Genomic DNA, 24,469 nt, shown 5'->3' with positions numbered 1-24,469 from the left:
ACCTTCTAAACATTTTAAGCCTGTTTTTGTTTACATTTACTCTTTTTTTTTCTTTTTTTTAGAAATATATCTTTAAAAGGTTCCTTCATGTAATAATCTGCTAGAGGGTGAAGGAACCTTTTAAAAAAACAAAAAACAAGCGCGTCCATGCTCACAGGTGTACACACGGGTGATCACACCCACAAACTACACCCTTTTTGGCTCCTACCTCAAAGCACACTGTGTTCTGTTGATCTTATGTGCTGCACAATAATGTTTAACATTTAGTATTTACTGTCATATTCCCATATATCATTGTGATGCTGTTTATTCTATTACTCTTGTTCTCTTCTGCTTGCTTTCTTTTTTCTTTCTCAGCGGGTGATCCAGGTGATTGATATATGCATTTTTTTTCTCTGCCCGTTCTGTTGGTTTTTGTCTTTTGCCCCTCTCCCCCGTCCCTCTTCTCAGCTGTTTCTCTTTCCCTCTTTCTTTCTCCCCTTCTTTCCCCCAGTCAAGTCTGTCCCGTATTCAGTAAGTGAAAATAAAATAAACAATAAAAGGTGAATCAAATGGACCATTACGGCAAGGCTGGGATGGTCAGTTTGGTAAAGTAAATCCGTTGGGCATCTTTCTTTGCCTTTAGACAACAATTCTGATGGCAAAAGAGCCAAACGGGACAGGTCAAAAAAAAAAAAAATATATATATATATATATATATATATATATATATATCTTTATTTACTTATTTATTATGTATTTATTCTGTTTTGGAACTAATTAAAGACTTATCATATTAATCATTTCTAAAACAGAATTATTGTTAGTTTTTTGTGTAAAGTTATCAATATAATTATTGACGATATCCACCACAGGACCAAGGACATTAATTTAATTCGGGGACCAAATGAAGAAAACAAAGACCACATACACAAAAAAGACAAGATGCAGTCAAAAACATCCAAAATGAACACAAAGGAATTAAGAAGCATTTGTATAAATTTGCATCTCTGTATTTATTTTATGTGTTGTTTTGTTTAATTTGTTTGTTATATTACATAACTGTTTGTAGTCTTTTATATCTTCTTTTAGTGGTGGTTTCATGTCGCACCGTAACTTCCTTGTTGTTTTTGACGCTTTTTAGACTTTTTTTGGCCTCCACAGATGATTGTTACATGGACAAAGTACGATATCTATGGAGGCACTTAGAAGACGTTGATTGGTCCAAACAGCGGACTGTAAGGGTGAGAGAGAACTGTGATTGGTCCAGGGATCACAAGCGCTGGCTCGGCCCTAAGCCGTTGAGTAGTGTGAGGTCAGGCTCCACCAATCCCACCCAGCACACACTGTTCAGGGGAAAGAGACGACAACATGGCCGAAGCAGAGAGTAGCGAGTTAACTTCTGGTGGAATTTTTCAGGAGATCTTCACTTCTCCGCTGAATCTGACCCTGCTCAGTCTCTGCTTTTTCCTTTTGTACAAAATCTTCCGCGGGGACAAACCACCGGAGCTCAGCGAGGAGGACAAACCACTGCCCAAAATGAAGAAGAGAGATTTTACGCTTGCGGAGCTGAAGCCCTACGATGGGCTGCAGAACCCGCGGATCCTCATGGCCATCAACGGAAAAGTGTTTGACGTGACCAGAGGGAAGAAGTTCTACGGACCAGGTAACGTTCGCGCGTGCAGTGGTTACTAACTGTGGTGTCCTCGTGCCACGAACAAAACCAACGGCAGTTAGTTTAGCGTGGGTTTTAGTTTAGTTACTATCGCTAAATGCAAAAAAAAAAAAAAACTGTTGCTGCTTGGCACAACTTTTAGTTGACTTCTGTGTCTTGGAGCTGGCGCCACACCCCCTTTAGTTGTTTAACTGAGATCCCGTTTCATAACAGAGGGGCTGCGGTGGCCTTGGAGCCAGAGATCGTCTATGAAGACGTTGAGTTCTCCTTAGAAAAAGGGCTTGATCCCTGCAATGTTTAAAACATACCCGATGCTTCTTCTGTCCATAGAAGAGTCCAGTCTATTAGGGGTTTAAAACTGCAGTAGGGACCATTCAGGGTTTTATATGAGCCCCGGGGCATCCAGGTAATATAGTAAAAGCACAACAGTATGTACTGTGCGGATGGAGGACATAATATAGGAGTCAAAATATTGGTGCCTTCAGAGCTTGACACAAAGTAGATAGACTCTCTGATTGGTCTGAATGTGCTGTTAACATGTAGTTAATGTCTTAATAGCTGTTATCTAGATTGTTCTTTTTTATAGCTTTACATTTGGACTACTTTGAATTAATTTGACTATGTTTTTTTTGTAGTGACTAAGCAGAATTGATCTAAAACTCACTGCACCATCTTATGGTACAAACTGTTATTACACAAAAGTACAACCCAGCCCTGGTTCAGTTTCACTTGATGTCTCATCAATGCAATACACAACGCTTTGGACACAGATATAGCAGTTGTTTCTGATGATAGCTTTACAGAAAATGGACAACAATACGTTTAAACCAAACAAAATCACTTAAGCTGCACATTCCCATTTCTGAAAACCACTTTCTAAGAGGATGAAATGAAAGAGTGAAAACCACCAGGACTGTCATCTTTAACAAGTTTTTTTTAAGTTCCATTTAATTAATAAAAGCCAAAAATATGTTTAGCAAATGGCCAAAAATCTAAAGAAAAGTCTGAGGCCGTGAAAACACAAAATTTAAAAATTAGGTAAGTAAATTAGTTAGGGAAGTATCTGGATGTGGATGATATGATTTCCTGGACACAGTCAATTTTCTCTGTGACTTTTCACTTCTGTGGAAACGGGCACAGAGTGAGCACTCTCGGGTTTTGTCTTATCTAAGAATGTAACCTCTGTTGCGTGTAACCTCTGGACAACATGATAGTCATCTGTCACGCAGATTTTCTTAGTGCATTCCACACCCTGCCCTGTAGCCTAAATTCCACGGTTTGTCTCATTTCAGGAGTTTGGATCACTTATATTAAAATTTGCCCTCAAGTTGAAAAAGCTTTGGCAGCTCTCGAGGAAAACCTTAGGACTGGCTGTTGTTTGCTGTTGGGGGGGCAAATAAGGCTGATTAACTCTATATGCTGATCTTTTTGTTATATCTTTTAAATAAATCCAAACTGAGGCAGGTGGTCACTCACCTAGTTCAGTATACTCTGGGATAAGACAGCATTCGTTAGGAGTTTTAAACACCCTCAATGATATGAACCACATCTTTGGGGGGGTTTTGGGGAAAATGTATCATTATCTGTATTTGAAATAACCTTTCTTTAACGTCAGATTTTTCCTCAGCGCGCTCTGTGGTTTAAAGACAAATATTCAAGATATTTTCCCATGCACGATCATCTGATCGTATGTCTTCCTCACCTTGCAGATGGACCGTACGGAGTGTTTGCAGGCAGAGATGCATCCAGAGGTCTGGCAACCTTCTGCCTGGATAAGGAGGGCCTGAAAGATGAACACGATGACCTGTCGGACCTGAACTCCATGCAAAAGGAGAGCCTTTCTGATTGGGAGTCTCAGTTCACCAGTGAGTGGAAGATAAAGCACACTGTCAGGTTATTAGGGTCCAAAAATGCCACAGAAAAAAATTTAAAAATGTTTTACAATTCTTGTGTATTTTATAATTTACTAAGCATTTATAGTAAAATAAAGCCTGTACTTAGATCAACCAGGGTTTCAGTCAACAAGTATGTCGGGCAGTTTGATTTGCCAGCTCTTAATCCATTATCTCCCTTTACCCTTTAGCCACAAATATTTATTTTCCTCACTGTCAGTAGCCTGTTATCAGATTAAAAGGATATCAGATTACAACTGGATTGCTTTAAGATTGTTTCCCATCATGCTCATAGTGCAAATTTGCAAAAACCTGTTGGAACCATGCAGGTGAAAAAGGAAGAGATTTTGGCCATCTCTGCCATTTATGTGTTCAGGGCTTTTTCCTGAAACAGCCCAGAAGCACAGAGAGAGAGCGATCAGAGAATGTCACTGCTTGTATGAGCTTAAACAAAATTGCAGTGATAAAATGTTTGATTTTCATAAGAAAATGAGAAAAAGAGTAACTTGAGGCGGCTCTGGATGAGTTTCATGGCCACCTCACGCAGGTGGCCTTGGTGTGAGGTCACATTAATAAAGTGAGACAGCTGCAGATCGCAACGTGCAGACCTTGGCTGTTTTCCCTTCGGGTCTTTTTTCTTTTTCTTTTTTTAAATTAGATTTTTGTTCTACGTTTCAGTGAAGTACGACTACATCGGCAAGCTTCTGAAGCCAGGAGAGGAGCCGACGGAGTACACCGATGACGAGGAAGGAAAAAACAAGAAGGCGAACTAAAACATGAACCGTGACCACAAGGGGGAACAAGATGCCTTAATGTATATTGGTAATTTGATAACCCTAATAGGGTCGCTGGAAAACTCCTCCACCTTCTGACCATCTACCACTACTTTTGGACCAATCTCGGCTTGTATACAATGACTGAATTCAGTTTATCTTTATTAATCTCGTCTACAGGCATTAACGGTTAGAAATGCAGCTTTCTAATGTAGAGTTCTTTAATTGTTTAGAGCTGTTACTGTAATCTCTCAAACACTGATCCACCAACCAATCCCAGCGTTTTGTTGAGCTCCTGGTAGTTATGTGGTGCTGAAAAAGGTGATCAGCTCATCTTGATGGTTGCCAGGTTTCGCTGTAGGGTCTCAAGAAGCGATTTTTGGTTATGATTGGCTGCCCATCAGAAACACCAGGCAGAGTTCTGTGCCTGAGATAACCATATTGCTGACATCCCCTCTCTGTGACCTCACAGAGACCCAAAAGTAGAAAAAACTGTCTGAAACTGAGCAGTGTAAAGTCTGAACCTTTGGCTCATAGGGGTTAGTTGTACATTTGAGTCTTTGGGCCTGTGTGATAAGAAAATCCATTGCTGTAAGATGACATAAATCACAATAATAATACACTGCCCTTGACACAGACTTGCGTCATTAAATCAAGGCCTTAAAGGAGGTAGTCTAAACACTGCTGGTGTCATTGTTCTGTAGCCGCTACATTGTGCAGTTCCTAACATGATAAGTTAAATCTAAAACTCGTCCATTGTCACTTTAATTATAAGAGTAAGTACATTTTCCTTACAAACTACATCTAACTTTCACATCAGGCCTGTTGTACTGATGATCTCTGAAGATTTGTACCTGCATGCATGTTCAAACTGTAAGAGGATGATGATGTACCATAGGTCTGTTATCCCTACCCTTCGGCTTACTCCTAACAGTTCCTGTAGCTGGAAAAAAATATTCCAAGTATAAAGGTCAAATTTTGCATGGCATAATTAAATACACTAAATCTGTCCCAAAAATGAGCTGATTTTGAGGGGATTTGGTGGGAACCTTTAACATATTTGATTGATCTTATATCAATGTCTCCATAGTCACTATTAACAAGTGAAAGATCCCTGGTTTGACTCCAGGAAGAGACACAGATCCCTTTGGGGTTCTTTAAGGGTATCTTTCAGGAGGGAACAGCTGAAAGTAGCTTTATAATACTACTGTGACAGTGCAGGTTGATGTGTTTCCTCTGCATGGAAAGGCCATCTTCTCTCTCCCTCTGCTGTCTCCTGCGATCTTACCACAGAACAGCAGTTAAGCATTTTAGCATCTGGATTCAACATCCCAGACAAAGGATTTGCTGCTCTTTTCATTCTCAATTTGCTTTTTGACCTGTAAAAGCAGTAGACATGTAAAAACCTTGTCAGTAAATGAATTAGAAAAAATGCGTAATGGTAAGTGCGGTCACCGTGGTGCTCCTTTAAACGAACAAACATTTGGAAATTATTTCCCCCCATTTATTCTGTTTACCTTGATTTTAACACTAAATCCATGATGACAGAGAGACCAAAACCAACCCTCAGATCAGCTGTCATGGACGTAACAGCTAAACTTTGAAGCGTTTTCAAGCCTTCAGACGTGAGTTCATTTGTAACTCAGGAGTTGTTTCTGACTGTAGAAAAATGTTTTCTTCTATGTAACTTCCATTTAAAACAAACAAAACATCCAATATGTTGACATTCCTGGTATGCGTATATATATTATTCATCATACAGTCATACTGTTATAATCCTGAAATGATGTTTTGATTTAAATAAAAAAAACTACAATATGAAGACTTGACTGTCTTGTGTCTTTCTATATCTATATTTAGATTTTTATTGAACATGTTTACATGCCTTTATGTTTATGCCCAATTCCGACCCTACCATCTGAATGGCTCAGCACAAATTAAGACCCATTAGACCATGTGATGTTTTTCCAGTCTCCTATTTGCCGAATCCACGCAAGCTCTTCTGACAGGAGTGGCACCCAGTGTGGTCTTTTCCTGATGTAGCCCATCTGGTTTAAGTTTCAGTGTGTTGTGTGCTCAGAGATGCTCTTCTGCATACCGCGGTTATAACGAGTCGTGTCATGGTGTGAGGACAACAACCTTGCCTTCAACACTGATAAGACAAAGGAGATAATAGTGGACATGAGGAAGAACAGCAGCACTACTGCTATGGACTGCCCTCGAGATGAAGGTTCAGAAGTGTGAAATCTAGAACATCCCGACTCAACAACTCCTTTTTCCCCACTGCTATCAGACTCCTGAACAGCTGACCTACCTCAACTGCAATTTTGCACATCAGGTTGCTTTGCACATTAAGCTCCTTTGTACATCCATCTAATCAAATCAAATCAAATCACCTTTATTGTCACATCACATGTGCAGGTACATTGGTACAGCACATGTGAGTGAAATTCTTGTGTGCGAGCTTCACAAGCAACAGAGTTGTGCAAAATACAATAATGTAAACAAGCAAAATACAAGAATGGCTACATCTGAAACTAATAAATATATGTACAATATATAATAGTATATGCATTTCTGGATGTGTATACTAAATATTTTTCTATGTGTGTGTGTGTGTGTGTGTGTGTGTACACATATTTTACAAATTAAATAGAGTAAACAATAAATAAAATATATAAAATAAATAAAATAAAATATACAGAGTGACATCAACATCTGCATACCACACTTTTCTTTGCTTACTTATTTGTAATTATTTATCTTTATTATTTTTTTATCCGTATTTTATCTTTTTATTTATTTAATTTTATTTAATTTTATTTTTGTTCTTTTACCCCTTACCTAACTTGGCATTTGTGAATGGACAGCAAAGGAAGAGTGTCATTGCACAGAGAATGCTATTTCTTCTGTACTGACAATAAACACTTTGAATTTGAATTTGAGTTTCTGTTACCTTCCTATCAGCTCGTAGGAGCCTGGCTATTCTCATCTGACCTCTTACATCAACAAGATATTTTCACCCTGAGAACTCACTGGGTAGTTTCTCTGTTTCTGGACCATTCTCTGTAATAGTTGTACAGGAAAATCTACGTGGATCAGTGTTTTCTGCAACAGTTTTCTACACTTCATTTACATCTGAAAAGCACTCTGATTTTAAAAAGTCCTGGATTGTGCCTGACAAACACACGATTCCTACAAAATGCAGAGTGAGTACTTGTGCAGAAAGCTCAGAACATTAGCATAAATGTTTGAGCTGGTAAACTTGTTAATTAGTTCTAAACTAATTTGTAGAAATTAACTAATAACCTACTCAGCCTACCCTAATCATTTTGTATCATCGATTTTAACCAAAAAAACTTATGTGTCAGAAGTGGGATTCGAACCCACGCCTCCATTCGGAGACCAGAAGTCCCGTCTCTGCGGAAGGAGATTATCCTTGAGTCTGGCGCCTTAGACCACTCGGCCATCCTGACACGGTGCTCAACGATGTTGTTAGTAGGGGTCTTAACCCTAACACTGTGTAGCCTATGATTTGATTCGATTGTAATATATGTCGTTATATTTCTTAACAAAAGCAACTGCCAGTTATGTGAGCGTATTTTACAACTTTATCTCAGCTTAAAGTGCGTATTTATCTTCTGTATTCACTTTTAATGTTAAGACTTTATCTGCGCATGCTCGTTTTAAGACTCGTGATGATGCTGCGTTCAGGGAATAGAGAAGAGTGGGATAAATATGAAGTCATTTATATTATCTTTAGCGGATATCCGTTTAATTTGACATAACTAAGCATCAGCATTAATTCCACAGGTTTTAATATAGTAGGTTGATGTGAAAATTGAAAAACATCGTCACGAGAACAGCTCGTTTGCTAGCGGAGACCAGAGCCTTTTTATGGAAGGTTGAATGACTTACTCAAGTACATTGGCGGGGACTATTTTACTATTGAACATGAACGCAGCATAACTTCCGCTTTGTCTACGTGCGGCGGCCATATTACACTTCCGTGCTTCAAGGGTATCTGAAGACATCAGGCTAGGCAACATGTACCGGTTTGGTAAAGCTGCAGTGAACATTAGCGGTAAGAAAGCAGTTATTTTCATATAAACTCGCCCTAAATGGTTGCGTTTTTAGATCGGTGTGCTGTTTAATACTAGTTGACCTGGAGAATGACAGTTTGATGGGCCGGTGACCGCAGTCAGCATGCAGACAGGCTAACCTTAGCACCACTGAAGGAGGAAATCTTAAAAAGCTGTTTTCCCGATTAATTTAATAACCAGAGTTATATCCCGTAAGTGAGAGTCATTATTAGGTAGTCGTTTTAAAGTGCTCCTTATTCAATAAACATGTCGTTGTCCGACCCTCTGACCTGCGTAACTCGAAGACGTGACAGGCTAACACACTTGCAATGCTCATTTCTTTATCGAGTATTTATCCTAGTATGCATTCATTTTTGAAAGTACGCGAATGTACCCGTCTGATGTGAGAGTGCGATACTGCAAGGGCAAATAAGATTAGTAAATCTCTTGACTTGCCCTTCTAAAAGAGGCTAGCAGAAAGCGAAATTGATTGTGGAAGTATTGAGCTTAACATTTAATACAGCGAATTGTACTCACAAATACTATTTATTACAGGAGAGCAGAATGTACGTGCTTATTTTAAGCATGTATTGGTTTCTTTAAACCCCACTTTAAAAATGAGTTACTGTGTATGTTATGAAAGGGGACAACTGTAAAAATACACAAAAACACATAGTTTAGATAGAAAATAGAAGCGCTCCATGAATACCTCTACATATACATCAATAATAAGATGAAGTAAAAAAATTAAACAAAAAGATGTTTGTTTAGATTTGTTTTGTTTTTATCATTAGTTTCTGTTACTGATTGATTTTGTTCCCTTTTTTTTTTTTTTTTTTTTTTTTTTTTTAATTGATTGTTTTCAGTAGTTTCTGTATATCATCTCTTTTCATTCTGACAGCTCAGTCATTAACATGAGGACTGTTTCTTCTTGTCATGTAGGCCAGGCCATGCGGCAGGTGAGGCATGGATCCAACCTCCCCCAGAATTTCCACTCAAAGTACGGTGCCGGTGTGTTGGTCAGTGGAGCCATCTTCTGCACAGCCGTGTGGGGATACGTAAGTTTGATCGCATCACATTCAGTTATGAGCATGACCTGAACAGACCTTAACATTGATAATATAGTCAGTGTGGTTGGATGTTTGGTGTGGGGGGAGGAGGAATAATCTATTTTTAAAGATAACAAAAAACATTGCGGTTAGTTTGGTCGATACTGAGATCACATTTGTTAAAACTATACTTTGGTTTAATTCAGTTTAAAACAGAATAAATGATTTAAATAAAGCAATTGCCAAGGTTTTGGGGACTGAATATAGACTCCCTACTGTATTGAGACGTTTGTTTCAAAATGAAATTCTACAGAATAACCATGTTTTCTGTATTGGTGTTTTTATTAAATGGCAAAAGTAAAAAGTAATTAAAAACAAAGTTTGATACTTCACACTCGCATTTTCCACTGATATGCAAATTTTTCAGTTTTTTAAAAATTGGTTTCATATTTCCAAACTTGTCTGTTTTCTCATTTTCACCAGGCAATACTGAAAAAATAAATTTGACTTCTCTTGCTTCAGGTGCTAACTTCGACTGGCATCACCTGGAATCTGTCACCTGTCGGGAAGATCCAGCCCAAACCGTGGAGAGAGGAGTGAAGAGGTGCCATGACAGAGCTACCTTCCATCCAACCCTTCTGTTTGTACAGATGAATAAAATATCTGCGTGTTCAGACAGCAAATGCTCTTGTTTATTCCAACATGTTTCTTTGTCCAAATAAATTAAGTGTGATTCTACTGACTCCATCTGTTTGAATAAAGTTATTAGTTGGCTTGATATCAGACAGAACTGTTTTGAACTGAGGAAAAGTGAGTTGCTGAAGGGCATTAAAACATTTAAATAATACAGATTTTACTACCTGCCGTGTGTTTTTATTAGGCTTTTTAACAGAGGCTTAAGACATTTGAAGGGAGCAATATGGTAATCTAAAATTACAAGGTTTGTGTGATCATGAGAAATACTGTTACATGAGAAATACAGGCCTGAAAAACAAAAATAACCTGGAAAGCTTTGAATACCAATGTAGTCAGATTTTTAGTACACTCACTGGTACCAACCCATGTAGTTGACTTGAGATGAAGTTGAAGAATTTGGAGGTCATCCTTCATTATTCCATCCATTTGTGTTCAATGTACCAGTACCACTGTACCAGCCCCAGAGCATGATGCTATCTCTTTTGGGACCTTTGCAAAGTGGTGACACATTTTCTAACTAATGTACTCAGTACATCAAATATATTCATCCAAGGATGTGTATACAATAATAGAATAGAATAGCCTTTATTGTCATTGTACAGAGTACAACGAAATTGGAGTGCCACTCCCTTGGTGCAAGTTTCAATAATAAATATAAATGTAAAATATAAAAAGTACAAAAAAAACAATCGTAAGTACTCAAACAATAGTATGTACAATATATACAGGATAGCAGCATAATATAATGACAGTGACGGTATGGAATAGGTTCAATTGTTTTTGTGCTTATTTACTACGGTGATAGCTCTGGGAAAGAAGCTATCCCTGAATCTAAATAATCTGTTAAAAGATTTCTTAAGTTTTAGTTACTGGTATGTTTTTAAAATGTATTATGAATTTCATTCATTTATTCAAAAGTATTAATCGGTATTGACAGTTTTTACCTTACAGATATTACTTTCCTTATTATTAACCTAATTATATTTTTCCTTCATGTGCTTATTTTTGCAAAAATAATATCCTTGATGCTTTTGCCAGGGGTAGATCTAGAGAAATGTCCTTAGTTTTTTTTTTTACACATATGCAGCTGTTACTTTCTGTAATATGTATTATATATGGTTAAAATACATCAAAGTATACACATTTCATTTAAATATAGTCTAACACACAAATCTAACTCAAGCATCACACTCTTTTTTTAATAGAAAAAATAAAATTGTAACATGAGGTTTGTTACATTACATGAGAACACCACAGGCCTAAAACCTGCAGGTCTAACAATGGGAGGTGTATTGCTCCTCCTTTTTTCCACTTAGAGACAGCATTGCCTACTTTGACATTCAATAGTACCCTAATTTTTTTAACACACAAAACCAAACAATGACTACACTACACACTGACTATACTAGACAATGCTACACACTAACTACACCACAAAATGCTAAACTTCACAAATCTCTCACATTTCAAAACTCGCTCTCTCTCTCGCATTAGTCACACAAACCTCATGTGCTGCCATATCATTTTTTTATTGGTCGACACAGTACATTTTTCGTGGTAGCATTTTTTTCCTTTTTTTGTGCTGTCATTTGAAAATGACGTTTTTACCATTTTTTTCCTGCACTAAACGTGATGACAGTATTCAGGAAAAAAAAGCATCAGTATATATAGTTTATTTTAATCATAATTATGGTTTTAGTGGCTATCAATAAAATTTAAAAAGAGCATATAGGCAGGGGCCGATCTACAGGGGTGGCATAGGGTGGCATGTGGAACCCTAAAATAATTTCTTGTCCCCCTTAGTGCCACCCTAGTTTTGCAGATGACTGACTGACTGGGGTGACAAAAGACTATTATATGGCGGCACATGCCACCCAATGCCATGACTGTAGATCCGTCCCTGGCCTTTGCTATATCTTCTAAAGTATGCAGGAGGGGAGGGGGGTTGAATGACATCCACTAAGTTCAGCTGATGCAGTAATCAGGAAGCATCAGAAGATAAACAGCAAACCGATCCAATCAGCGTGGAAGCTCTCCTAATGCATTAGCCAATCAGCAGCGGCGGGTGTGCGATTTGCCCTGCCCGGTGGTGTTCCTCCGCTGCGTTAAGGTCACCGCTGTCATTCGGTAGCTAACCAACAGCCGAAGGAGGCGGAGGAGATCCAGCAAAGGAAGGTGCACGAAAGAAGCAGCTAAACTCAGCAAAATGTCTCTGTCTAACAAACTCACCCTGGACAAGGTGGACGTCAAGGGGAAGCGGGTCGTTATGAGGTGAGCGTTAATTATCGCCTGGCAGTTAGCTTCTGCTGGCACCGTAGCGGCTAATCGGAAATGAGATTATTGATGAGCTTCTCCAAAATGTCGTGTTTGTTCTTCCTGCGGTGGCAGACTGTTTGGTGCTCACACACAGTGATGTGAGGGCATTAAAGTGATGGCTAAATGGTGTCTGAGTCGGTTTAGTCCGACGGGCAGACGACAGGAAGTGAACTCGTCGGTTGTCACGTTTTCCTTTCATGTTACGTGCCTGTGCGGAGATGCTGCATGGATGGATGGAACCACTGGCATCCGAGTCAGTCCTGTAAAATACACCAGCATCCCTCTAATAATAATGAGTTTGTCAGTTTAAAAACCTGAAAATTGATGATGAATGTTATTGAAGTCTTCAGATTTCAGTTTAGGCCTCAAAGGAGATTTTAAAGGTGATGATTCAGACAGCACCAGGAACTATTTCATATATAGAGGGAAAACTAGCAATTGTTGGCGTTATCTATGAAAGGGATTATTAATTTCATAGTTAATGATAATCGGCAAAAAATAGCTATCGCAAATATCCAGATTCACATTTTGACATCCATTCTCAGTAGTTTAGGAGGCCCAAAACAACCCAAAAAAGTTGAGTGATTTTTGAGCTGGGATATGAAGGTTGAGCCAAAGAAACACTTTAATTGCTTGAAAACTGAATCAAACAAGACTCTGACTTTATTAATCAGCCGACTGATCCACTTTAACAGGTAATGATTAGGTCACTGGCAATTCAGTCCAATTTGTTTGTTTTATTTTATTATTATTCCCATCTTCCAGTGAAATCTCTCTAGCAGAAAAGATGCCCTGCATCCTAACTGGACAAAACTGAAGTCAAATTTATATTAGTCTAATTTGGCAGTCATTCACTTTATATTTCTGCAGCCCCCTCCAGTGATCTTGAAGGCACTTTTGAAACTGACACCATGTGTGAAAATGTCAGAGGGCCATGCTGGTTCGCTCAGTTTGGTGATGCAACACCAGGTGGCTTAGAACAAGGTTTACCCGTATTGCTGAGTGTTAAAAGGTCAAAATTCACCACATGTTGAGTTATGTGAGCGAATGTTGTGCCGGTCTAAGACAGTTAGACAATGGGTTACGTCAGATCACACCCAGGGCCTGTCGTGGCATGACACATGGTGGTGGTGGGTTTTTTTTCCCCCAGATTCAGATGGAGGCAGTGAATCGGTGTTTCCTTACTGAACAAGGCTGGCCCTGAATTTAAAAGGGGGAGGGGCTCTTTATTGAAAAGGGGAAAGGGCTCTATGTTGCTATAGAGACCTGAAGTGGCTGACAGAATTGAAATGTGTTCAGCAGAGACTTGCAGCTGGCTTCCTCTGTCATGTAGGCTCCTGCTGCAGCAGCATGAAACATGTCAGTTTTAGGGTTGCAAAATTCCAGCGAACAGAAAGATGAAGGCAAAAATGGAGAGTCAAACACACTAGTGCTTTTTGGGGCTCTGTACAAAAGTGAGAAATACCCTCACATGTTAATGTACCAAACTTTACAGCATTAAAAAAAAGGTTTAAAGTTTTACTTGATGGATTGCAGTAGTCTTGAAGTCTACTGCAATCCAAGTCTTTATTAAGTGACTGAAAATTCCCATGAAAATCAGCTGCTGAGCTGCTGTTAACTCCTTCATTGAGCTTATTTCTAGTTGTAAAGCAGCTAAAAGAGCTTTAGAGTCCACTGTGCTATAAACCGTATAAAGATCTGCATTCAAGAGCAACAGGGGGGGAAATGCAGAAATTTACAGAAGTAGAGCGGAAAACTATCACAGCTTTTGGATGAGTGGCACCTGTGAACAAGATCCTACTGTTGAGCCTCTGAATTGCTGACTAAGACAGTGGATTGCTGTAACAATGACGGCAGGTACAGAGTGCGTGCAGGCTGATCACATCTCAGAGCATCAGTTCCCCAGAGGGAGGGAAAGGAGAGGCAGTTATGTAACCGGCTGGAGTACGAGGGACACGGCGTGTACTCTAAGCTGCCAGTGTGCATCTATGAAAAGGAAAACGGTTTCAGTTCCTGGCTCAAAATGGGCTTTTTTTTTTTTTTCCCCACCTTTAAAAACAAAACAAAGTCGACCAATTTCATGCATGAGTAAAAAAAAATTTATTACTGTCCTGATGATTTTTGGGGGGATTCAAGGTTAAAACCTTGAAGGTTAAAACGTATGTTCCTCTCTACATAGGAAATAAAAATAAAGCGTGCTAAAAGTCATTTTAGAGGAAAGCTTCTCAGCTAATGGTATTGACTGCTTGGCATCAGGGGACTCGAGCTGTGTATAGCTGACTCCAGGAGTCAATAGAGGAAGGAGAAGGGACCAAACACTGAGCTAAAAATGGTGCAAGATTTAAATCAAGACCTCCTGTCTCAGCTGCCAGTTACATCTGGTTTCTAACAAATGGGTAAGGGGTATAGTCTTAAAGCAGGGGTGGGGGAACGCCAGGCCTCTAGGGCCGGTGTCCTGCAGGTTTTAGATGTGTCCTTGATCCAACCCAGCTGATTGAAATGACTAAATTACCCACTCAATATGTCTTGAAGTAATCATTTGATTCAGGTGTATTGACCCAGGGTGATATTTAAAACCTGCAGAACACTGGCCCTTGAGGCCTAGAGTTCCACACCCCTGTCTTAAAGTCTTGCCAAATTCCCTAAAATTTTGTAGCACTTTGTAGCATCCTGGTTTTATTTTCTGATGTGAAATGTTTCTTCTCTTTCAGAGTCGACTTCAACGTTCCAATGAAGGACAAGGCAATCACAAACAACCAGAGGTAGCATCTCTTATTCTGAATCTTTTCAGTCTGTTATGTGTTAAGCAGCTGGGATTTCTAGAAGAGGAGTAGCAGATTTAGATTTGCTGAGAGCCTTCCTCGGAAATGAAAACTGAAAAAATATGTAGTTTCCTAGCATGCTTTAATTCTGTTAAAACTCCATACATCGATGTCAAGATCTCACTGGCCTTGATTTTTGACAAACGTAACTGTAGTCTTTTAACAGAAAAGGGAAGAATGTAACATTCCTAAAAGCAAGAACATTAATATTAAGTTTGAGTAAGTGTGACTTGATTCTTTTTTTTTCTAAACACTCCTGTTCACTTGTGTGGTGCCTTCAGGATCAAGGCAGCCGTCCCCAGCATCCAGCACTGCCTGGATCATGGAGCCAAGTCTGTGGTGCTGATGAGTCACCTGGGCCGTCCTGACGGAAACGCCATGCCTGAGAAATACTCCCTGGAGCCCGTCGCCGCAGAGCTCAAGACCCTCCTAGGGAGGTGAGATGATGGCCTGAATAAGTGGTGTTTGTTAACAAGGGCAGAGGTGGTGTCCTTGTTATGGTTGAAATATTCTGGTATTAGTAAGAAAGATATTAACGCTATTTTTGGTTGCTTCTAGCAAAGGCAGATTTGTTTCGTTTAAAATGTATATATCTGTCTATCTATACACTAAAGAAGAGAAGATCTGCTCTAAGAACCAATCATAATCACACTCACTAATTCTGTGACTGTAGGGACGTCACCTTCCTGAAGGACTGTGTGGGCCCTGAGGTGGAAGCTGCCTGTGCTGACCCCACCTCTGGATCCGTCATCCTGCTGGAGAACCTCCGCTTCCACGTTGCCGAGGAGGGCAAAGGGAAGGACCCCTCTGGGAACAAGGTGAGCTTCTGAGGTTTGAGTGTTAACAGTGGTTAGACTCGGCAGCGTTATGTGTGGTTTGGGCTTCAGTTTTTGTTTTGTTTTTTTGTGTGTGTGTCAGTTTTCCTAAAGACAGAATATTGGTCTGTCATCTAAGACTACAGTCATATTAGAAAATTGAATATTTAGTCTCTGAACTGCCATCGGTGTGAAGAAGAGCACGATAACTTACAGCTGCAATCAAGTTCCTGTTATTTTCAGAACTTGCATGTAGTCCTACAGTTTGTCTCTTTACTTCCAGTCCTCTACTTTTTTCTTTTTGCCTCCATCTAAAAGAAGTTTAACATTAACCTCTCACAACACACTGAAGTGAATTTTTCAGAGATTGAAATAATGTAGTTTGGCCAAATTGGTTTTTCTCTATTTGCATCACATGGCAATTTGCTGCATCACAAATGTAACTGAGCAAGTTGTTATTTGGCAACCAAGCCGTACACGGAGGACAGACCAGGCTCTATCCACGAACATGCTGCAGTTGAATTTTCGAGCACAAAAGACACGGAGAATGAGAGCGTCAGTGCGAAAGGGAATGTGGCCCAATCATTTTGTCAACATAATCACTGGAATTGGGCAGCACGGTGGTTAGCACTGTTGCCTCACAGCAAGAAGGTCCTGAGTTCAATTCCAACATCAGGCCGGGGTCTTTCTGTGTGGAGTTTGCATATTCTCCCCGTGTTTGCGTGGGTTCCCTCCGGGTACTCCGGCTTCCTCCCACCGTCCAAAGACATGCAGCTTGTGGGGATAGGTTAATTGGATAATCCAAATTGTCACTAGGTGTGAATGTTCGAAGGAATGTGAGTGAATGGTTGTCTGTCCCTGTGTGTTAGCCCTGCGACAGACTGGCGACCTGTCCAGGGTGTACCCCGCCTTTCGTCCTATGACAGCTGGGATAGGCTCCAGCGCCCCCCGCGACCCTGAAAAGGATAAGCGGAAGCGAATGGATGGATGGATGGATGAATCACTGGAAGGCAAAATTGTATTTGAAAATATGACCCAGGCCTCAGACAAAGGTGTCTTTTTATAGTTTAAAAAAAGTGTGTTCTATATTTTACACACTTTCAATAAGACCTAAAAAGATGCAAAGTGAAGCAGAAAAATGGCCAACACCTTGTCGGTTCAGCAGATTTTCTTTGTGCTCGGTCACATGGAGGAAGACTCAGTCACTCCAGCTGCAGCTTCTCCTGAAATTGCTGCATCACCATCTGACATCACAGTGCTGGTGCAGAGACTGTTTTGTAGCACACTGTTAACCGCACTATGTTCGTAGGATAAACTAACTGTGAAAATGTGACTAAACTTTTCTAAAACCAGCTTTTCTAAAAAGCCCTAATGATGCAACACACACAATAATAGGCTTTCATTTACCTATTTAAGATAAATTTGGTCATTTGTGTTTTTATTGAGATTCATATTCGTCTACTCATAAGCCATTTATGGTGTGGTTTAGTAAGGCTGCTGTAGGAGCAATTTCCCATCTCTGGGATAAATAGTCTGGTTAGAGAATGCCTGGTCGCACTCCCTAATCTCCTCCTTTATGCTGAGGCATAAATAATGTAGCATATTCAAACTCGCAGACAGACGCTGTCTGAAATGAGCATCGGTCTGAGCCGTGGCCGAGCACCACTTTTGACCTGTTGACATTTATCTTGAAGGTCTGTGGGCTTTTCCTGTCCTGTGAGGCCTCGTTGGTATGCTGGTTGGTTTCTACTGTACCGCTGTAGTGTATACACCACGGTCTCTTTATTTTTAGCTCATTATAAAAACATGAAATGGTCTCACTTTCTCACTTAAATGGGCGCTCCACTGCTTTTTACACAAGGATCGGTTTGTCGCCAGGAGGAGGACTCGGCCTGTGAAACTGTAAAGTGTTTTCTGTAGCTGTGACATTTCACTGATGAACTTTCACAGAAGTTCATCAGGGTTATTTCAGCTTGGAGGTCTGGCTATTAAAAGCATCACTGTGTCAAACTATGGGGGAAGATCCATATTTAGTTTTACCCAGTTTATTTTTTGGCCTGAAGCAAGTAGTTAGTCTGGTCAAGTAATGGAAAACTAATCTGCAGCTATTCAATTATTTTACAAAAATTGCTAACTTCTGTTGGTTTCTGAAGCTCATACTCTTTGGAGGGGGGTAAAAGTTTAAAGCCTGAAACCTGTCCCTTGGAAAGAAGTGACCTGGGCTCCCTGGCATTTGGTCGACCCCTAAAGAGCTCTCTTGACCTTTACTCTGCCTACAGTCTCACAGTTGTGACCTTTCCCTGTTAAAGTGCATCAGAAACCTGACCCACAATGTACTGACTGAATCCTGATGGATAAACTGAGTTCATATTGACAGCAGTCCGATTATACCTGGACACAAAACGGAGTTGAGCTTGAAGATATTTGGGTATGTAGGTGTTGCCCTCTGCTCATTGGTGGCAGGTAGATTAGCTTTTATTTGTATGTGGACAGTGGAACTGGATTGGAGCTGAAACAAGGAAAAACTGCTTTGAGATCAGGATGATGAGACATGCAGCATCAGTTCACAGGACTTAAACGAGTCCCTGAATTTAGGCCAACAGTCTTGTTGAAGTAAAATGAACTCTTGCTTTTGCACTTTGCAGCCTTAACAAATGGTGTTTGTCTTCTCTTGTCTTTCCAGACGAAGGCAACCCAGGAGCAGATTGATTTCTTCAGAGCGTCTCTGTCCAAACTGGGAGACGTTTACGTCAACGATGCCTTTGGGACGGCTCACAGAGCCCACAGGTGAGCGCCACGCAGGTCAGGTGGATACAGTGATGATCACTAGGTGAAATCTGCGGTCTCAAAGCAGATGGTCTTTGAGAAGTTTCAATTCGATTAGTTTAATTAAATGGTATAATTCAGTAGTTTGTAACTTCTTCATCCTTGTCGCTGTTAGCTCCATGGTGGGAGTGAATCTGCCTCAGAAGGCAGCTGGTTTCCTCATGAAGAAGGAGCTCGACTACTTCGCCATGGCTCTGGAAAAACCTCAGAGGCCCTTCCTGGCTATCCTCGGAGGGTGAGAACATCTCTTTTTAACAGATGAAGTTTGAAAATGTTGGCTGGACAATATAAAAAAAACTACGCAGAGCATGGTCACTAGTTCTGATTTGTGTCCACTTTAGACATTATTTTCTTCTGCTCAGTTCTTTAGGAAGGGTCACAGGGTGTCCAGCCAGGAATAGAGGAAAAGCTCATTATATTGTCTGTGGTGTCACTGTGCACTGCTTTATTCAAGGCTCAGTGAGCAGGCAGATCCAGGATTAAGATTTAAGTTGATTTTGATTTATACTCTAACCCCTGATTTATGGTCACAAATATTTGGTGGTCAACAAGCAAAATTTTATGTTTTAAACCTTTTATCATGTGTCTGCAAATTATGCTCAGAGAGAAAACTGCCCATTAACCTTCTGTGCACAGAAGTAAAACTACAGTTTCCATCATTAAGTGAGGACTTCCAAAATAAACAACTTTATTTTCTAACAGTTGCTAATCGTGTCAAAGTCTTGTATAAGGTAACCATTAGAATGTATTTCTATTTAATTGTATAGAAATTGCTTCTATACAGTGAGAATAAGAGCTGCTTCTCAGGAATAATGACTTGATCAACAGTTTTAGTGAGACTGTGGCACTGTTTCCTGTAGCTTTGTACCTCTGTCCTGCCGTGGTTTCATAACCCTTAACTTGCTTGGTCTGCTGCCAGCCAGATGTGGCAACATGCCAGAGTACATTGTGCAACAATTGCTGGCAGTCGGCGTCGACTGCTGCAGCCAATCAGCTCCTCTGTGAGGATGCTGACCATTAGTGTGTAAATGATCTGCGTCGACTGCTGTTGTTAAACCCCTGACTTACAACATTACACCTGCAATAGGAGACTGCAGACTTTTCTGCAGCTCAAAGTCATCAGCGGTGAGGTTAATGGTACAGAGGTGCAGATAAATCGATTAGCAGCTTCGCTTTCTGATTTCACTGACATAATTCTTTTTAATAACTACAGTTGAAATGTAATAACAGTGCAGATCTATTGATAAGGGTTTGGTATAATGACAGAAGGTTGTGTTCGAATATTGGAATAAAAAAACAACAACAACAAAAACCAGATTATTCAACCATTTCTTGTCATTAATGGTTTTCCTGCACTGTTCTGTGTGGTGGGATGCAATACAATATAATATCTAAGCAGCTCCATGAGCCAATATTTAACAATAATGGAGAAATAATGCACTGCTAAAAGACTTTGAATTACTAAAGTTTGTCTCAGTGTAACTAGATGCTACTTTACAAAGAAGAGTTTCATTCAAAGCCAAAGACTACAGCAGCTGTCACGAAGCCTACATGAAACCCTTAAAGCATAAAGGAAGAGGAGGAGGCCCTCACAGAGAGCCAGTGAATATTTTTGCTTGAAATGCCTAATCTTATATAATCAAAGACTTAATTGAATTATTGACTCACAGAACTTTGCATTAGGAGGCAGTGGGTTCACCAGATGCCCTGCGGCGAAAGACTGTGCAGTTTTGATAAAGAGAGAAAATCTAAGGATAAAATTTGGCTATGACATCTTAACTAATAAAATAAACCAGTTTTTAGCTCCTGTATGTACAGATGAGTGAATTTCAGGATTGTCACTGTTTGTCTGTCCTGACGTGTTTTCTCTGTTTTAGAGCAAAGGTGAAAGATAAGATCCAGCTGATCAACAACATGTTGGATAAGGTTGATGAGATGATCATCGGGGGTGGCATGGCTTTCACCTTCCTCAAAGTCCTCAACAACATGGAGGTGAGGAGGAGGATGCGTCGCCAAAGCAATTCGAAAATCAAACCGTTAAAAATGGTGGCTCAAATGACTTCACCTGATGGAGGTCGCCTGCTCTGTGCCTCAGAAAGCTTTGAGCTTCAGCACATTGTTTAGCTGTACATAGTTTGCATTTACACTTGCTCCCCTTGTGCTGGATGAACTTCCCAAAAAAGACGACTCGGTTAAAAAAAACAAATCGCATACAACACACTATTAAGTTAAAACAGTGATGCTTTTTGAGTCTTGAGTGGATATGTTTCTTAGTTTTCCATGAGTATTCATGTTTTAACCTCAGTGTTCAGCCTCAGGTAGATTAATAAAATAAAATTTCTCCTTCTAATGGAGCTCACACTTGGACTTTTGTAGTGACGAAACGGTCTTGTGAAACAGTTTTGTTTGCATCACTGCAGAGACCGAAAGTCACGATTGTGACCTAAATTTGACTTCTTGACAAGCAGATTTTATTCAGTTTCCTCCTCCTGGTTTTATTTGCCCAGTTTATGAAATGAATAGCTACCACAAACCCAATAATAGTGATAAGTTGCTGCCTGCCTGGGCAAAAAGATTCCTAATCTCACTAAGCTCACAGTTGAACTATGAGGCAAGAGCAGAGGTATGAAGACAGAGTGGGTGTGAGGTGAAAGAAGCTGGAGCTCTTAAAAATGACAGGCCGTTACTTATTGTGATTTGTGCCTCAATGCAAACAGTTACAGGTGCAGCTATAAAATTCTTATCCCAGTCATTTGTGACATTGCATAACTTTTTAGATTTAGTAAACTTGGAAACTACAAAAAGGTGAGGTTATTTTGCACCACAATGGGCAAATCTGCCCTGTGAAACGGGCATCCTCCTACTGTTCCTGTTTGAGCGGTAAGTGTTGTGTTGTGTACATTCCTAAATGATCTTGATCCATCTGAGGCTGCAAGATATCAGAAAGCTGTTGTCACTTCCCTTTAAATGGCACTGAGCGTCTCCACTAGAAATGACACAAACTTGCTCAACACATGAAGGGCGTGAAGTAAAATAAGTTTCAGCATCAGCTTAACTCGACAGTTTTCATCTCGTGGGGTAGCTTCGGTGCAACTTCCAAACATTAAGTAGGACTTGAACACAAAACCTCTTTGAGACTCGTATAGAAGAAAACCCAAAATATGAATCATGCAGTGATAAATGTCTGCAGATTTGAGTAAATGTTTTTTCTTCTTGCAGTCCTGTCTGTATCATAAAGAAACATCAGATTTCAGAGGGCTGTATATTAATTTATTTTTTAAAGTAATAGTCATGGAAGTTTACGGTAAATCTTAAAATGTATAGCTGAATATAAAGTTTTAGATGCAAAACTTAGGATGTTCAAAAGTGTTCAATGTGTCCCCATTCTGAATACTCTTCGTATATAGTTCCTCAGATTTACTTGTTTTTAATTGTGTCTTTGCTGGTTTCATGTAAGTCACAAATCTTTTCTCCCGTCCTCCTGCTCCTGTCAGATCGGTACCTCCCTGTATGACGAGGAGGGCGCCGGCATCGTCAAAGACCTGATGGCCAAAGCTGAGAAGAACAAAGTCAAGATCACGCTGCCCGTCGACTTCGTCACTGCTGACAAGTTCGACGAACATGCCGCCACCGGTACTGCAACAGTTGCTGCTGGCATCCCCGCCGGCTGGATGGTGAGAAAGGACAAGTTATTTTAAATTAAAACTACTTAATGGACTATGAAGAAAGGTTAAGCATTCTTTCCTCCTCTGCAGGGTCTGGACTGTGGACCCGAGAGCTCTAAGGCCTACGCAGAGGCGGTCGGCAGGGCCAAGCAGATCGTGTGGAACGGTCCGGTCGGTGTGTTCGAGTGGGACAACTTCGCTAAAGGGACGAAGAACCTGATGGACAAAGTGGTCGAGGTGACCAAATCTGGCTGCATCACAATCATCGGTAAGAAAGAGGAGACGAATGGGGAGCGTGTTCCTTAGTTTCACTCAGTTTCATCCCTCGCTCATCACAAGGAGATTTTACTGTGATTTATTTGTAGTCTGGTTTATGGGACACAAGTGTTTACTGGAGACACACAGGGACTCGTGCTGCATTCAAGAACATTACGTTTACTTATAGTGCAGCTTTACAGTTCGGACTTTTTTTTTTTCTTTTTTTTTTTAGATCTTGTTCTTTTACTACTGACAAATCGTAATAAACAAAATGTTTGAGTATGCAAAGCTGAGGAGAAAAGCTTTGTTTCCTGTCTCTCTGCACCTTTTAAACTGTCAGATAAAAGCAGATCTTTCATAATGAGGTGTGTTCTTACATCTGGTTTGTTTGCTGTACAAACAGTAGCACCACATGTGCAGTTAGTCCAAAAATGAGTCATTTATGATGGTTTTACTGCAGCCATGTCACCTTCTTAATAACATTCAGTGATCGTAAATGTTATGAGGGGGTTTACAACGAGATTAAATGATGAGGCTGTTTGATTGGGTGAAAAAAACAAAACAAAAAAAACATAAATGTGTGGAATGTGCACAAAGAGCAAGTAAAAGTATAATTTAATGGTGTTTTTGTACCTTTAAATCGTTCACGTGTGTTTGTTCAGGTGGGGGTGACACCGCTACTTGCTGCGCCAAGTGGAACACAGAAGACAAAGTTAGCCATGTCAGCACGGGAGGCGGAGCCAGCCTGGAGCTGCTGGAGGGTGTGTGATGGGAGAAGCTGCCCCATGTTCACTCACAGAATAGAAAACACTGTTTTTAACATGTTGAGCCTGACTGAGCATCTGCTCTTTGTGTCCTCAGGTAAAGTCCTGCCAGGTGTGGACGCCCTGAGTAACGCTTAAACCTTCATCAACTGGAGAGCGAGTGTGTGTACGAGAGGTGGTTAGCTACACAGCCAGACTCCTGTTTACTCCCAGAACATCCCCAGAAGTGAAATAAGACAAATCCCATCTTTACCCTGCAGCCGTTTCATGTTCAGTCTTTGTTTTTGAAGTTGTGACTCAGAGGAGGAAAACGTTACCTCACACCTGCTGTCATTACTGAGTAGAGCGCCCTGCCTTACTTCGACATGCTTCTCAAAGCCACTCTGCTGAAAGTAGGAGCCTTTACTTAACGGTTAGGACAAAAAAGATCAACCTCATCGAGGTGGAAGTCGTTTCTTTCTGCTGAAACACAAACTGCCTCTGCAATGACTGAATCTGGGTTCAAACAGCAACGTCTGCTTCACTGTAAACTTCCTCAGTGGCTCGTGTGTGTAAATGTTTTGCTGCGTCACTTTTGCCTCCCTGGGAACGTCACTGCACCACCCTGAGTGTATATACATGCAAAGTATATATATTAAAATGTATGAGAGAAATGGTAACTTGGTGTGTTACATTTTGTCTGTTGGCACTAATGTTTGCTCTGGTCGTCTGTCCTCTGTGGTGGTTGCTGGTTTCGAGCGGCTTCAGACAGATGTCTCGGCTGATCTGTTCAGGCTAATAAAACTGTCTCTGTGTTAAAAACTCTGCTGTGAACGACTCCTCCTTTGAAGGTGTTACTGTCATAGAAATGCAGCCAT

At 40.3% G+C, this 24,469-nt stretch overlaps 3 protein-coding genes across 3 annotated transcripts; all 3 read left to right on the top strand.

Annotated features, from left to right (window-relative positions):
• The first annotated feature begins 1,279 nt into the window (after positions 1 to 1,279).
• On the top strand, positions 1,280 to 6,141 carry pgrmc1 (progesterone receptor membrane component 1). Its single transcript, XM_082548463.1, has 3 exons — positions 1,280 to 1,645; positions 3,364 to 3,519; positions 4,225 to 6,141. Exons 1-3 carry the CDS (start codon positions 1,351 to 1,353, stop codon positions 4,317 to 4,319), a joined length of 546 nt encoding a protein of 181 aa, XP_082404589.1. The 5' UTR covers positions 1,280 to 1,350; the 3' UTR covers positions 4,320 to 6,141.
• Positions 6,142 to 8,279: 2,138 nt separating this feature from the next.
• On the top strand, positions 8,280 to 10,192 carry cox7b (cytochrome c oxidase subunit 7B). The gene is made up of 3 exons (XM_082549631.1): positions 8,280 to 8,403; positions 9,344 to 9,459; positions 9,973 to 10,192. Exons 1-3 carry the CDS (start codon positions 8,367 to 8,369, stop codon positions 10,048 to 10,050), a joined length of 231 nt encoding a protein of 76 aa, XP_082405757.1. The 5' UTR covers positions 8,280 to 8,366; the 3' UTR covers positions 10,051 to 10,192.
• A 2,016-nt stretch (positions 10,193 to 12,208) lies between these two features.
• On the top strand, positions 12,209 to 24,413 carry pgk1 (phosphoglycerate kinase 1). The gene is made up of 11 exons (XM_082549952.1): positions 12,209 to 12,417; positions 15,174 to 15,224; positions 15,566 to 15,721; positions 15,958 to 16,102; positions 18,783 to 18,886; positions 19,041 to 19,160; positions 20,803 to 20,917; positions 22,420 to 22,599; positions 22,681 to 22,858; positions 23,511 to 23,609; positions 23,710 to 24,413. The coding sequence occupies exons 1-11, from the start codon at positions 12,353 to 12,355 to the stop codon at positions 23,748 to 23,750; spliced, it is 1,254 nt and encodes a 417-aa protein (XP_082406078.1). The 5' UTR covers positions 12,209 to 12,352; the 3' UTR covers positions 23,751 to 24,413.
• Positions 24,414 to 24,469: the final 56 nt, after the last annotated feature.

This window comes from Aulonocara stuartgranti, assembly GCF_965226115.1.
Source record: "Aulonocara stuartgranti genome assembly, chromosome: 10".
NCBI lineage: Eukaryota > Metazoa > Chordata > Actinopteri > Cichliformes > Cichlidae > Aulonocara > Aulonocara stuartgranti.
The sequence above is the reverse complement of the archived record's forward strand: the minus strand, read 5'-3'. Positions and strand labels throughout refer to the sequence as shown.